We start from the raw sequence: 14851 nt of genomic DNA on the forward strand, positions 1-14851 counted from the left end.
AGAAGACAGAGAAGAGAGGACAAGACTTCAGGTGTCCCACTCCCAGTCTCTTTACAGTGCATTCCCACTCATAAGATGAGCATCCAGCACAGAAGATAACTACTCCCACATTGGCTCTCACCTAGGCACAGCAAAGAGGAATTTCAAGAGGTCTGCATGTCATGAGTCAGGTCAAGAACAACTGAGAAACTCAGAAGAAGCACCATAGGAACTCAGAACTGGTAATCTGATTTTTGAAATAAATGTCTTCAAATTGTGATTGTTCCCCAGGGCCATACGCAACATATTTGAGTTATGAAAGACTTTTAAGAAATAAAACACAAAAATAAGAGCTCAGCCACTGTTGTAGAACAATGAAGAGCAGAGGCTGTATCTAGCTGTACAGAAACAAATCAGAGAAGCTCATATATAAACATGAACCAGATAGCTTTGTTTTTCTCCATCACTGGACCAATAATGCTAACAAGGAAAATTAAACAGCTCCGATATAATACATAGCAGCTGACCACAGGGCAATGCTACCTGCTTAGTCTGCTAGAACTCAAGAGCATGCCAAAAAGCAATGAAGAGAGGACAACCAACCAAGATAGCTTTTTACAACCTTCGACAGCCCCTGCCGTTCTCAAGCCTTTTTGAAGGACTCTGAAAGAAACAAAACAGACCTGATCAATGGGAGGGATTAAGAACTGTTATAGACAAAAAAGTGGCAAGCAGCTATACACGTTAACTGCCACCAACCATACCCCTCCACTGGATGGCAGTTAATGCACCAGGCAGGCTGGGAACTTTCACACTTAAGGAACTTCTCTTCAGTGTGATTGTCCCTGTTCTGGGGGATTAGTGCCTGGCAAAGGGGTGGAATGTGATCAAGGAAAGCCTGTCGGCTACGTAAATTGGAGCACTGGAAGTGGAAGGGCACACAGGGAACTAAGAGCCTCAAGGAACTGTACAGCTTTCCCACAGCACTTTTTCCACACTATGATTGCAGAACCAAGGAAGCTGGTATACAGCAGAGAAACACAGTGAGTAATAGTACCATTTACAGATGGAGGAACAGAGACTTGGAGAGACATTAAGGGGGTTAGTGGACCTGGGAATGAGAACACAGGATAGTTGAATTCAAGTCCAGAGCTGGAAGATGCTCGCCTTCCTTCTCTTTCTCATACACTTAAAAGGAGAGAATTTCTGGTAGCATGGAAGAGCCAGCAATACCTTTACCTTCTTTTAAGTGGACAAGGGGTGTGCAGAATTCTTCCAGTGACCACTCCTTAACACGTTTGTCTGAGGTCCCCATCCTAAGCCAAATTAATTTTAAAATTCCCAGCAATGCTGAAAGTTTGCTCCAGACTTTGGATAAGTCATTAATTGTTTGAAATTTTCTTAGCTCAACCTTCTCTGGTTTAATTACTTTGAAATTGTTTAATCTTTGACTCTGGCTACCATACAAGATGCATAATAAAAGTATTTGAGATTTCACATGCTGAAAACCACTTTTCATTTATGTCTTATAATTGGTTTGCAGTGAGACAGGCTCTGGTAGTACGGTAAATGTAACCAAGATAAAATGCCACCAGGAATCACTCTTGACATTTGTTTTTGAAACTCAATCTCTATGAGCTGCAGCTCATTCTCGGAAGCAAATCAGCAACGCCTGTTATTGTTTCATAATCTTCCTCAAAAGAGAATCAGTATAATAATTTCTACAACAATTACCTCATTTCTTTGTAGCGGGCAACAAAAAAGCCATCAGAATGGATTAACTTTGCAACAAAATCTCATTTCGCGTCCACAAGGAAATGAAATACAAACTACCTCCATGCAGCTACTTGAGTTGGCAAAGGACAAGGAAACCATTCAGAAGATATTCCAAATGTTTTTAAATGTCAGACACATCCTACAGGAGCATTAAGGTGGCCTTGAAACGTGGGAGACGTCTTTTGGAAAAGCACAGCAGACGCTTGCTTGTATACACAGCTGTCCTGTTTTAATGTCTTGGCAGGGCTATGTATCACATTCAGAGCGTGAGGAACTCTTTTTAATTCAAGGCTAGTAAAAATAAGTTGCTTCCCTGCAAGATGAAAGCATCTTCGTATAACACTGAAAATGATTCCATTAATCTTTGGTTCCAGATGCTTCAATTAAGACAATATCTTAAATCCCACGATTTCAGTGTGACTCTGCAGTTTTGGAATATTAGTCCTTATTCCTTTTGTGACATTAAAATGTGTAGTAATAAAAAGCAATCTTTCACTTACCTTAATTTCCCTTTTTTTTTTCCTTCCAGCTTGGCCTGCTTCTGCCATTGCTTACACTACATCAGACATCTTCTGGAGACATTATTTGTTCACAAGTTTTCAGGAGGGCACACTCCTCTGAAAAATATGATAAAGGTGACAATATGTTTATCATTTTATGGAAGAGAGAATATCCCCATATCAAAGCAGTCCTTGGAAGAAGATAGGAAAATAAAAAATAATTTATTTTCTGCTCCAGGAGTTATGATTAGTCAAAATACAAATATAGGAAGAATTTCAGGGCCATCTCCCCAAGGCCATGAACTGAAACCAATGTCCATTTTAGCTCCTGCATGTCAATGTCCACTTTAACTCATCCACCCAAAGGGCTGATTGTCATGTCCAGGATATTTTCCAGACTGAATGCTATTTTATTATGAGATATGCTGCAGCAACATCTAGCAATGCTGACAGAAATCACACTACTTATCCTCAGTGCAATATAAATATAAAGCAAGAGAAAGACCTTGCATTAAGAAGCTAAAATCAAATTACAAGTAGAAAAAAAACCCATTCTCCTTCTATAGGTGGAGGCCTCAGGAAGAAAGATACTGAGCTGGCCTAAAGTATTCTGTCTCCAAAAGCCTCCTGAATTTCAAGTGTGTGTCATTACTCATAGGCTCTCCTTTGTTTTATTTCATGTACTCTGTCTCTGTTATTTTGTATCACCCCATACACCATCCCATTCAGTATAAAGACCCTGCCTTTAAAAGTTTTGCAATACATTTAAGGTTTTAGTGAAGGAGATAAAGGTATAACCATGACAGTGGGCTCGACTTGATTCCAGTGAGAAAGGAGGTAATGAGATGCACAGCCAGAGATGTTGCTTTACAATATGCAGTGGTTAAAAAAAAAAAAAAAGGAATATAAGCTTTGGAACCAGAGTGCCACTTCCAAAGTGATTCATGCATGTGGGAGTTAAAGAGGCACAGTTACTGTTGTCCCCTTATGTTTGGGTACATGTACCAGAGTGGAATTGCACAAAAAGATTAAAAAGAGAAAGCCTGATTAGCAGCCCTACTTATGGGATGGAGCTGTAGCCAGTCCCAGCACACTGCTCTTCCCGAGAAGGTACTGAGCGTGGGACCCTTAACTTAGACACGTAGAAAGGCTTTATCCAGTCTCCAGGGTGGCTTTGGTTGTTTGGCTGGTGGGTTTTGTTTTTCCCTTGTACAAAGCATGGGAGCAGTGACCCCTGCACATGGCAAGAACATGATCACATTATCTCTGCTTGGGCTTTCCCAAGCCCATGGCTTCAGTCACCAAGCAAAGGCAGCTGGGGTGCCTCTCTTAAACAAGAGGATGAAGTGGGGCTGAAGCCATGGGCGCAGATGCAGTGTGTAGTTCAAATATCTTTATAGGAACTGTGCGCCTTTTTTTTTGCCAGCGTTAAACCAGTTTTACTCTTTATTTTCTTGGCTGGTTTAGCATTCTGTTTGGCTAGCTCTATCTTGCTTGGAAATGCTGAGTTCAAGGAATAGTAACAGCTCAGCTGTGTTAACCAGCCCTAGACTTTTAATAGTACAACTCAGAGAAATGTGCCCTTCAGCAGTAGAATCAAATAAGGAGAAAATAAATGCTAGTTCCTACAACAGACATAAAATACATTCAACACAATCCAAAAAATCTAGAGTGTGTGTCCTTGGCTTCATAGCATTTTAAAAAGATCTATATTCTGTGATTCAAGAAGCCACTGTAAAGTCTTTCAGTGGTCATCTGGGTTTTACACTTACCGGAATTTATATTTATAAAGTTATGGTTTGTACTTGCTTATCGCCCTTTCAAACAACAAAAAAGTATCTTTTGTCTGTTCCAGGGCTGTGCCTTTTACTGGGGATTCACTTCCTGGATTGCATACTACATCAACCATCCACGGTATACGCCACCATGTATGTATAAGTAGAGCACAAAACTGACCTAGGTTTTAAAAAGTTTTTGGTATGCAACCTTAAGTCCTCCAAAATCAATAGATGGCTCCCATGTGAGATCATATGACTAATCTAGTCAGAGATTAAACTTTACTCCCTGTCAGAAGGAAGACTGTTGTGCAGGAGGCACTCCTGCTGTGCTGCTGAATGTTTGTTCCTGTTCAGCGATGGTCAATTGCTGTCCAGTTTTATGAACTAGAAATATTGGCCAAGTGGAGAAAACACAAAGATCTATATATTTTGCTCATCTTCACAATATTTGTATTAAAAAGGCAGGAGAGAACTAGAGCTGGCTGCATTTTCTTGGAGGAGATATTTATTTGTAAAGATACATCCTTTTCATGAAAGTTAAAATTATATTTTTTTTGTGGGAAGCCAGTAAAAGTCATAGTGATACTAGTGAAAAAAATGCTATGTTTTTTGCTTCTGGATTTCATTCATCATTTTGTTCCCTCTCATTATATTTTATTGTTGCACTGCTGTTTCATCATGATCTTTTTCTTTTGTTTACTCTGAACTTTTGCTTCATTTGAGCATAATTGGCGTAAGTTTTGTTTCCTGCTATTTTACTTTCCTTGCTATGCCTTAGTCTTTCTTTTCCTCTGCATCTTATCTATGAGCTTTGGGAACAAAGGTTTGCTTTGCCATTTTTATTTACACTCAGTTAAATTACTGATTTTTTTCAATCAAAAATTTATCCTACCTGGCACTTGCTTTCCTTTCAAAATAACACAAAAGTTCTGTTTCAAAATGGTGTGGCTCATTGAAAGACAGTTGAATTTGGTGTGGCTTTAACAGTAATGCTGCAAACAATGTTGACAACTCCCTAGACACAGTTTTCAGCAGTCTGGGCCATCAAATCAGTAGGTGCAGCTTCTTTACAGAGGAAACCATTTGTTCAAGACACAGCTTTCCAACAGAGAGAGCATTCAGAAGTACTTCTGGTTACTTGCCACTGCCTTAAAATGACAATTTTAGGTACATAGATCTAATGCTGGAGGTCACCAGCCCTGTAGCATAGTTAGCTGGATCAGTAAAACACTGATGGTTTATTCTGGATGCAGGAACAGGTGACCTCCACAGCCATATCCAGAGATGGCTGGTTTGGAGACAGGTAAGGAAAGGCAAGCAGGTAGTTGCAGAATGCTACACAGGAGTGGTAAATTAAACCAGGCCAATAAAAGGCCCATGAAGAACATCTGCTTAGCAGCTACATACTCACATGTTGACGTGTGTGGCTGTTCTGAGGAGGAGTTTTAGCACATGCCCTTGGCACCACAGAGGGGTTGTGTGCCAGCTAGAGAAAAAGGGTTCTCAAAAGTAAAGGCTTGATGAGACTTGGTCAGGAAAGTGAGGTACATACATGTGGTTTGTGCCCCTCACTCATGACCAACTGAGAACTGTAAACCTTTGGAGATGAACATGATACAGCACTCCAGTGGTCTGTGGACAACAGCAAAAAGGAGAGGGCAGGCAAAGGGCAGGTAAAAATTGCAAAGGCTAGATATACTTCTTGCATGGTGAGACTGTGAAGCAGATAGTGGCTATATAGTAAAGCCTCATTACTAAAAAAAAAAAAAAGTAATGGATAGGTTATGTCTTGGATTCTCTGCTCATGGAGGTAGAAGGGCCTATGGATAAGGCTGTGACTCCCAGAGTGGTTCTGGCACTGACCTTCACGTCATCCCTCCCTTTGCCTTTCCAGGGAATTTAACGCCACCAGCTGCTTTGACAAGCACTTGCATATATGAAACTGGCAGACACTAGAAAAAGTTAGGTGAAGACTGCCTTGAGATCAGTAGTGAAGAGACTGGCATTTCTAGAGTGGTTACTATTTGCATTGTCTTCATATTGTGCATGACAATACCCATTCTTTCTGCAGAGCCTCTCAGGAAATAAGTATTTCTCCTCCTCAGCACTAGATTAATTTCACCCATAGCAAATCATGTGCATACTGTAAAATGCAATTTATAATTTCATTCTATTTTCTAGCATTTGGCCACAGACAAGTTTCTTTTGCTGCTCTTGCTTTTCTGGTATGTACAAAAATAAAGTTTTATTAATGATTGTGGAATAGGAGTAACTCACGATTTAGCCCAACGCAGTAATGCTGCTACACATTTGTGTGTATATATATATATATATATATATATACGTCCACGCCCACAGCCCTGTGTCCTTTGACTGGATTTAGTGATAAGCTATTAAGGTTTCTAGGCCAGGAATTCTCCTAGTACTATCTATCTATGCAGAGCTTAATGTGAAATACTGTATCTGAGAGCCATGAGAACATCATCAGCATTATTACTACTCATAATTGTGTAAAAACACTAATATTTAGACAGACTGTAACTTGCCATTTTTAAAACACTGAAGAATTACATCCTAAGCAGACTTTGCAATAGTACTGTGTACCCTGAATAACTTAACCTCAATAGCTATTAAAAACAATAAAAACAATCCCTGCTAAAGTCGGTTAGGCCAAGGGAAATTGCAGGTGGTGAAGGATGGCTGAGGCTACTGAACCTGATGTTTGAATGAACATAACCATATAGTGAGACAGAGGCTCAGGAAGAAATTCTCACATGGAAATGTATATTCTCTTCCATCTTCTGTGGGCACTGTTGGAAATGCTGAGTGTTACCCAAGCAAGCATGGGTCAGTAGCCAAAACAGTCAGCCTCTTTGAAAATCAGATACAGATCAGTTTCCAGAAATGTAACAGGAAGATGGGACAGTAATGTGACTAGGCTCCTTCAGGGAAACACTATTCAGAAAAGGCAAACACCATTCAAACTACTCCTTAGCAATATTTAAATGCTTTTGTAAATTGGGATCCTTAAAGATCACGGTTTTGGCAGCGTTCGTCTCTGGGGTTGGCCATGCTGTCTCAGCTTTTCCTGCTCTAATTAAGGCATAGCAAAGGCAAGCAAAATACTTGTATGAAGAAGTTCACACACTCAATGAGGCTCTACAGCTGAAAGCAATAATCCTGTACTGCAGAGACAGGAGGCTGCAGCAGCAGTAGGCAGTGGTGCACCCAGAGCCTTACTGTCCATGCACTTCCCAAGCGCAGGGGTTACTTGAAAGCAAGCAAACTGCTTGCCTGAATATTCAGCACTACCAGTAAAACTACTCCTCATCAAAATATCTGCATAGAAAAAGCCTCCTTTTCTAATGAAACATCCTTCCTTGCCTCAGTGTAACATGCCCTGCTATAGCTTTTATGGGAAATGCTGCTATCAAGCAGAGATGAGTCCTGTTGGGGGTATTTGCTATAAAATACGGCCATCCCCTTCAGATCTGCATCAGCACCTGATCTGTGGTCTGAATTCTTGCAGCTCTTTTGAGAACTTCCTACCCATGGAAACTCAAAACCTTTCCCTTTCAGACCTTGCTCTGGCAGGTCTCCAGACAATGAATTTAAAATAGCAACATATAAAATAAAATCATCTGAAGCTGTTTTCACAGGTTTCTAAAACATATGAATAAAATATTTGGAAATTTCTTTTTTTCCCCCTCTTTTAAGGCTTGTCTTTATTACATATCCTGATTTAAGTGTATACATCTGCAGCTGCTGTAAACAACAGTACTGAGTAATTTGAAGAGTGTCAGTAGGCCCTTCTGAAAGATTCTCATATTTAGAGAAATTGCTCTAAGCTTTGCAGAGACATTTTTCTCATAGGGTACACACAGAATATAAACAGGGGGAACAGTATGTAGACTTCAATATTTTATCATCATAAATATGGTAAGCCTTTTTTCTGCTGTTCCCCACTACCCCATATTTTATATCTAAGACACTGACTAAGGACTAGCTTACATTTATCAGTATGTCTCAATAGAGCATTAGGAGCCACATTTGTAAAGATGGACATAAGAACTAATTACAGCAGAATTCAGCTGCAGAGTCAAAAGTAAGCCAATAAAAATTGCAATGAGTGGATTGAGAGCAGCCCTGCGGAGAAGGACTTGGGGGTATTAGTGGATGGAAGACTGACTGTGAGCCAGCAATGTGTGCTCACAGCCCAGAAAGCCAACGGTATCCTGGGCTGCGTCAAGAGAAGTGTGGCCAGCAGGTCGAGGGAGGGGATTCTCCCCCTCTTCTCTGCTCTGGTGAGACCCCACCTGCAGTCCTGTGTCCAGCTCTGGGGCCCCCAACATAAGAAGGACACGGACCTGCTCAAGCCAGTCCAGAGGAGGCCACGAAGGTGATCAGGGGGCTGGAGCACCTCCCCTGTGAGGACAGGCTGAGAGAGTTGGGGGTGTTCAGCCTGGGGAAGAGAAGGCTCCGAGGAGACCTTATAGCAGCCTTCCAGTACTTAAAGGGGGCCTGCAGGGAAGATGGGGAGGGACTCTCTATCAGGGAGTGTAGGGATAGGATGAGGGGTAATGGCTTTAAACTGAAAAAGGGTAGATTTAGATTTGATAGAAGGAAGAAATCCTTTACTGTGAAGGTGGTGAGATGCTGGCACAGGTTGCCCAGAGAAGCTGAGGCTGCCCCCTCCCTGGAAGTGTTCCAGGCCAGGTTGGATGGGGCTTTGAGCAACCTGGTCTAGTGGAAGGTGTCCCTGCCCATGGCAGGGGGGGTTGGAACTAGATGGTCTTTAAGGTCCTTTCCAACCCAAACCATTCTATGATTCTGTGAAAAATCCCTGCAGAAATGCCCTTTGCTTCTTTTACTTAGAATCGGTTAGAGAATTAGTAGGTGTTAACTATAGTGTGTGAACATCTCTTGCTCCACAGTAGTATGGGCATTGCACATTTCAGTATGTATAGTGTTTCACAAAAACACGTTCAACTTTAAAACTTTTTTCTTTAAAATAATAGTAATCAGAAAAAATCATGTTCCTAGCTCATAATTGGAAGTACGTAAATTAAAATTACTTCTATTGCTATGGCTAGAATTATAGCTTCTGATATGCTTTTCTATAATAGAATTTCCTTTTCTGGCTATTTAGTGTTTTACATCTGTTGTTTATGATAAATGACAGCCAGTTAGTTGTAATTAAAAAACATAAAAGGACTACAGGATTTGACCCATGACTACATGCAGAATAACAGCTTTGCTAATAGAACTGATTTAAACGTTCCTAACAAAACCCACAGAAATCTCTCTGCCAGAAAGGGGAAAATTCTTCAGCAATGCTATCTACAATGTTCTTTCAGATAATTGCACATTTCAATATAAAATGAAGTTACATATTCCTTTCAATTAGTTTTAACTGAAGTTTATTATGGATGACTTTCAGAATTGGCTTAAAAAAATTACAATCGTATTTCTTTTTTTCTGTATTAATTTTGTGACTTTACATTTTCAATGTCTCTAGGTTCTAGCAGTCTTTAATTTCTTAATTTTTTCCAGCCTTGCAAAATTTAGAATGACAAATGATATAAGAACTTTTTTTAACACTGCATTTTTTCCATTTGAGAGGAGAAATCAGTCTTCAAATCAGGAAATGAATAAAAAGTTCAATGCAGTCCAAGATTGAAATGTAGACAACATTTCTGTTTTCCTCTTAAAGCAGGGGAAAAGATGAAAAACATAAAATTAGATTGTTGTACTGACAAGCTTTCTTTTTCAGGAATTGAAAGTGGTTTTCCTACCAGTTCCCACTTTAAATATGGGTAGTAATTGATTTTGATTCTACAGTAGTTGTAATTGATGAAGTACTGAAAGCCACCTGCAAATCTGAAATCACTTTCTATTACACGCTGTATAACCAAGTGGGGGGACAGGGTACCTCTTCCAAAGATTTAAAAACCATCTAAATATTAAAGACCAAGTTTGAGAGGTTGTTTAGGGCTGGAAATGGCATAACCAGAGAGTAGCAGAACCAGGAATAATACTGGCTTCCTTCATTTATCAATTCCAGACTACTATGCATTCGACCACTCTGCACTTCAGAGAACCGCTGCCTTTTTATTCACCTTATTTTTCCTTCCTCTATATGACTTACCTAGAGAACTGGTTACTATGCTCTGCAACCGGCATAACAAAGGTGTTGCGCTGAACACCTTTCAAAGTGTGTGTAGGAAGAGGGTAGGCGCGTTAACTCATAACATCCTTACAAAACCAGTGGTCAAGTTTTCACCTGCTTCTTTGCAGCCTTGATTAAATCCAAATCCTGACAAGGACATTCAGTTCAGAAAAGTATCTTGCTAAATTCCGTAGATCCCAGGGAGCCTCTCTGATCTCCCCAGACCAAAGCATGTTGCACATGCTGGGCATGGGAACCACACTGAAGGCTTGCCGGCACTGAGCAATACAGAGCTGAAACATGGGCTTTCACCTCAGGCTGTGCCCATGGTGCTCACTAGACACTTGAGCATTTGACAAAGATCACAAAATGTATTTCCCATGCGACAGTCAGTTCAGAGTACATATTTTCTGGATACAGAGACTGAGCTGTAACGGGGGGATTCTGGTTATGCACTGCAACGCAGCTACTGCAGCATTTTAGGCATACAACTGAAAATATGTTTTTAATGCCTTGCAGATGTGTGAAGCTGGAAATCACTTTATCAACGTAGCTTTAGCTCACCAAAATCATTCAGGTCTGTCTTTGTTTCCTGTTTGTCTATTTAAGACTGAAGTGTGCTTAACCTATCCATCTTCTGCTGTTATACAGTAATTTATGTATCTACATCCACAGAATAAAGAAAGATTAAGTAGGTATCATGCCATTGGTATAACATCTTCAAAATAAATGTGGTGTCAAGGAAACATTAGCAACACCATTGTTGTTCCAAAGCTTATAGCAAATTTATCTTAATTAGACACAACTGCAATTTAAATATGAATTTAAACATGAAAGTTCTCTAAAGCGTCCTGTTGACTGACAACAGAGGATTCCATTTTAATAAAGTTTCAAAAACTTTCAAACTAGATTGAAAAGTTTTTAGATACATGCATCTCATGCAAAGGTACACACACATATATACAAGTATACAAAGATAGACTCATGAATACCTACACAGGCATCAATGTATATGTATGCTCTTCAAAGGCTGCTCCAGGCATAGGTTTTCAGGATCTTTTGTACTGTGAGAATAAAAGTTGTACTATATATACTAGAAAGTAAAATGTATTTTCAGATAATAATAGTATAATTTCCCACTATAACACCCTATTCAAGAAAATACTTCACCACAGTATGATCAACTTCACACACTGAATTCAGTGTCTATTCTAGAAAGCTTTTGATGTGCTGTGGTTAGGCAAGTCTTTATGCTGTTTGTTGCAAGGGACCTAATTCCGTTTAAAAGCAGCAAGAGCCAAATAATTCATCTACGTTCTCAGTGCCTCAACTATTAAAGACAGCATTGTTGCCAGAACTTAAAAATGAGGTGTTGCATCTGTAGCATTTTGTGTGAACATTATCAGTGGCTGTAAATAGTCGTCCTCTTAGGTCTGGAGTTGTTTTCCCATTCTAATCTGGGATGGAGAATGAGGATGCCAGAGGAGACAGGTTCACATTCTTGAGTCAGGGTAAATAAGGTACAGCTGCATCCTTTATATCCCAGAAGAGTGCCCTTAGCCCTTGCCTGCTGGCTAGTCTGCATTAAACTACTTGTCTCTCTCTTCCTCTGAACAAAGGTTGCATCCTTTGGACATGACAGACCTTTCTGTAAAAACTGATACATGGCTTGCTAAGCAGCATTCTCACTAGGATAAATACAGTTTTTGCTGTCTCAAAAGATTTCACTGAAACTTTTCTAACAAGTTGTACTCTGGGAGCATTGTCCAAGGGGATGGCTGTTACATAGGCAAGTTGTGATAAGGCTCAGTTCCCCTCCCTGTATTGAAATTAGTTTTCTCTGTTTTTTTGTTTTTTTTTTTTTTTTTTCATAAAGGAAGTAAAGCCTGTTTTCCAAGTCCAACCTACAACCCCTTCACATGGCTCTTCTTGCTGGTATCCTGTCCCAACTATACGTATGAGGTACATGACTTTCTTCTGCTTATATGCAAAGAGTAGGTGGTTACTGTGTTTCAGCCTTTACCTGCAGAGAATCTGCAACTCCTCCATGCAGTTCCCTCTGTACATCTATTATTATGTTCTGTATGTCAGAGTCTCCTTGCTCCCACAAACGTTTCTCCACTAGACCCTCTCTTCCCTCACATCAATATCATAACTCTTGTGTATATTCCCCTCCAGTACAGACTCCCCACTGATCCAAGGATTTACCACCCATCTCTTTGCCCCATCCAGCACACTGGAGGGTTCCTTTCTAGCTATTTTTCCTCTCCTGTCTTCTTCCAGGGGGAGCTTTTGGAAACTTGCCCTTTTGCTTTACAATTAACAGTGCCTTTTTCTTTGCAACAGGTTGGGTCTTGGATTAGCTTCACAGTGATGACACAAACCCTGCCAGGTAAGTTTGATACGGAATGAAGATAGCTTCTAAACTGTTGTTTGCAGAAGTGAATTTTGGAAATCTAAAATTTGCAAAAAAATTTATGGCGTGTAAAATATTTCCATCAAAACTCCCTTGTGACATGGCTGCATAAACCTTCAAAGTGCTACCCTCAGAAAGCTGTGGAGAGCTCAAACGCTACTGTAGCACCTTCTTTTGATCAGAACCAGCTCTCTGCTTTTTGTGAGATATTGTTATTTCCTCTGTTTCCGTAGTGAAAACAGACTTTGAAATTTAGAAAAAAAAAAGTCAGTATTCTTCATTTATAGTCAATCATTTTGATATAGGAAAATTTCTTTGCATCGTAAACCTGGAATAATGCTTCTAATAGGGAGAGGAAAACAGATGTACTTAGTATTTCAAAAGAGAAAAGACACACACGTTCCTGGTAGCATCTCCCCGTTTGCTTATATCAGGCTGCCAGCTTGTAACAGCAGCCTGCTTAGTAGCATTTGCAACTCTTTCTCAGTATGTTCCTGCATCCTTAGAGACCTAAATACCCATATAAATATGGTCCCTGGGACTGATCTTTCCAAAACATTCACTTTTTAATTATTTTTCCATTCCAAAATAGAAACCTATAAAAGCTACTTGCAAAAAGTAGCCCCACATGGTTTACAAATGAAAGAGAAAAGGAATTTCAAAAATGGATTAAACTGCATCATGCAAAAATGAAACTTTTAATTTTGTTTGAAAAGATACAACATTTTTGTGCTTTAGGCTCTGGTATGGAAATGACCTGAAAGTTTGGGGACATTGCAGGGCTGCATTTATGAGGGCAGGGAGCAGCAATATATGCAGCACACTCATCCTTGCTGTGACTGTCCCAAACATAACTTGACCAGATTCCAGATGAATGTTTCTGATCCACCAGCTCATTTTAAGGAAGAAAGGGTAATGAATTTGCAAAAAGCACCTGTAAAAGTACTCCCCATTCGGTGCCACTCAGTCCGAAGAAGAGAGGTATCTGAGAGACCACTTACTGGCTCCTGACAACTAAAGCAGAGGCCTGGGCATCTATAGTTGTTAGGCTTTGTGAGATCTCGCTGCCAGGCAGCTAAATCTATTCATGCACCTACTGCCTACATGGTCTGTGGCTGAGCTCTCCCTCCATGCAACAGGAAGTTACAGCACAGCTCCCTGTTATGGTTGGGAGCCAGAGGTAAAAACAAAGAAGTGTTATAGACCAAAATCAAACCAGAAGAATAGTTGAGAGAGGCCATGAGTAATTCTGTGCTGAGATGGCACCATGTCCAAGGAGGCCTTGTGATTTATGGTGAAGTCATAGGTGATGCAGGGTGTGTCTAATTGATGTGAACATCATCTGTGTGAATTCTGGTGTGGAGGCTGAGCTTCAGGCTATGGCACATCAGCAACCACAAGGCTGAGAGCAAGGACAGAGTTAACTTGTCTCTGCCCACAGAAGAGACTGCAGACTTTTCCACAAACCCTCTTGCATTCACAGAAAAGACACTGAAAAAAGACACGATCCTCTTATTTTTCCTCTTTTTCCTTGGTAGTTGGCATTTTTGCTTTCCTGATGGTCATCCAGATGTCTCTCTGGGCCCAAAAGAAACACAAGCTGTACCTGAAGAGATTTTATCCAGAGGTGCGGAGAAAGGCAGCTATGATTCCTATCATCTTCTAAGCTCTTCACAAGAGTTGGAGCCTAAGTGTACAGCTCAAGAGCTAACTCAGAGTAAATGAGCCATTTCATTCAGTAACCAAAGTGGATCAGAAGAATAACTACTGGATATCTTTTTCAGAAAATTAACAGTTCAAGACGAAGAGCTTTTAATTAAGTGAAAAAAATGTAGCTCTTGAATTCTTGGTTCATGCTAAAAGATATGATTTAATTAGATTTTCTGTAATGGAGCTAATTGGGAAGGGACAAGAAAATTGCTTATATTGAATACTGGGCTAGATATTTAGCTGGTGTAAATGGGCACAGATGCTGTTAAAATTAATGAATACAGCTCATATGCATGCATTCAGGTCTGGTGATTTTAAGGTTCAGTGTTAGATATTGACAAGTCTTGGATTTTTGCATCGGAATATGTTTCACAGGCTTTTATTAAACTGCACAGAAGGAGCACGTTCTGCCTCAGCTCCTCTAAGGCATCACATCAAAGAATGACCGCTATGCTGTTGACAGTTTAGTCTAGCTTTGCAAGATTTTTCTTTCTTTCTTTTTTTTTTTTTTTTTTTAATTGAA

At 40.1% G+C, this 14851-nt stretch overlaps 1 protein-coding gene across 5 annotated transcripts in view; it reads left to right on the forward strand.

The window, feature by feature from the left end:
• TECRL (trans-2,3-enoyl-CoA reductase like) overlaps positions 1 to 14851 on the forward strand; it is a 74472-nt gene that overhangs the window by 49899 nt on the left and 9722 nt on the right. For 3 of the 5 annotated variants that reach the window (XM_074866968.1, XM_074866970.1, XM_074866969.1), the window contains exons 6-11: positions 2285 to 2390; positions 4111 to 4183; positions 6215 to 6258; positions 10722 to 10779; positions 12079 to 12164; positions 12549 to 12594. In XM_074866968.1, the coding sequence (XP_074723069.1) occupies positions 2285 to 2390; positions 4111 to 4183; positions 6215 to 6258; positions 10722 to 10779; positions 12079 to 12164; positions 12549 to 12594 (413 nt within the window). Of the gene's footprint in view, positions 1 to 2284; positions 2391 to 4110; positions 4184 to 6214; positions 6259 to 10721; positions 10780 to 12078; positions 12165 to 12548; positions 12595 to 14156; positions 14246 to 14851 lie in introns of all 5 variants that reach the window. The other 2 variants (XM_074866966.1, XM_074866967.1) reach the window with 2 other exon arrangements.

Source organism: Strix uralensis, chromosome 4 (genome assembly GCF_047716275.1).
Source record: "Strix uralensis isolate ZFMK-TIS-50842 chromosome 4, bStrUra1, whole genome shotgun sequence".
NCBI lineage: Eukaryota > Metazoa > Chordata > Aves > Strigiformes > Strigidae > Strix > Strix uralensis.